At 44.2% G+C, this 1134-nt stretch overlaps 1 protein-coding gene across 1 annotated transcript in view; it reads left to right on the top strand.

Moving 5' to 3' along the window:
• Positions 1 to 1134, top strand: part of LOC119591269 (protein tramtrack, beta isoform-like) — a gene marked incomplete in the record, with an annotated part of 11623 nt that overhangs the window by 6437 nt on the left and 4052 nt on the right. Inside the window, 3 exon segments of the mRNA XM_037939986.1 lie at positions 1 to 349; positions 637 to 820; positions 997 to 1058. Of these exon segments, the coding sequence (XP_037795914.1) occupies positions 1 to 349; positions 637 to 820; positions 997 to 1058 (595 nt within the window).

Here is a 1134-nt window from a genome sequence, read left to right as displayed (position 1 = left end):
CGGTGACAAGACCGAAGGCAGAGTCAGCAATAAAAGACAGAGGACGGCGGAACCCCGTACCACGGAGAACTCCTCTCCCCTCCCCTCACGCTCACACAAAGCACTCAATGATTCTCACTCTTCTAGTCATAAGAGCAGGAGCAAAGCCTCGGCCGAAGAACACACACCCAGGGTTGGGGGGGGAGGGCTACACATGCCTGCCTCTAAACACAACTCATCAAAGAACTCCAGCTCAAAATCACCTCGTGACATTCCCTCTAGAGTTTCCAATGCCTCCGAGGAGAACAGCCTCCAGCACGCCGTCAACAATAACAGCGTCACCGAGGATGTTTTACCCAAGGAGGAGATGGTAGATGTTTTTTCTGTGTTTCCCTTTTCTTTGTTTGGTTATTCTCTGTTGTGCTTCATCTGCTAAATTTCTTACTCTGTCTTTAATCTGCTCATATCATTTAACTTTCTTTCTATGTACTGACCATATTGAGATCATATATTTGGCAAACATGAATACATTTCTAGATCAGAATGACAATAACATCAACACGGTTAGACTAACTTTCTTGTTTGGTCTTTCTCGTGCTTAGTCTCAGCACTGGATGCAAAGCCTAACAACTTAACCCATGTGTTCCACTTTTACAGACTGTAAAGACAGAACCTCTGGACTACCCAGGAGAGATGGTGTGGACCGAAGGTCATGGCACCATAAAAAGTGATATTTTAGAAGACCCTCAATCATTAATGCCTTTAGCTGCAATACCCGGTGCACTAGAGGGTGTTGCAGCTGCCCTCGCTGCCTCCCCCAACCTCCCCGTCATGGAGTCAGGTTAGTCACTGTTGAAGGTGGGACACTCGTGGCTTTTAATTATTGAGGGAGATATTTTGCATGATAAAGAATTAAACGTGTGCATGTGTATTCAACATGATTTTTAGAATGAAATTTAACATTGTTTTTTTAACACAAAGCAATATTGATCATTGGAGTTCCTCTTCTTCTTTCAGGTGAAGACAGCCGGGGTGATATGTCTACTGCCTCAGATGAACTCAATTCTAATGCTGTAGGGGTGAGTACAAGAGATGTTGAGCATAGGAAGCCATGTTTAATCACAGAAAAATGGATGATGCTGCAGTCAAGTAGAG

Source organism: Penaeus monodon, chromosome 28 (genome assembly GCF_015228065.2).
Source record: "Penaeus monodon isolate SGIC_2016 chromosome 28, NSTDA_Pmon_1, whole genome shotgun sequence".
Taxonomy (NCBI): Eukaryota; Metazoa; Arthropoda; class Malacostraca; order Decapoda; family Penaeidae; genus Penaeus; species Penaeus monodon.
The sequence above is the reverse complement of the archived record's forward strand: the minus strand, read 5'-3'. Positions and strand labels throughout refer to the sequence as shown.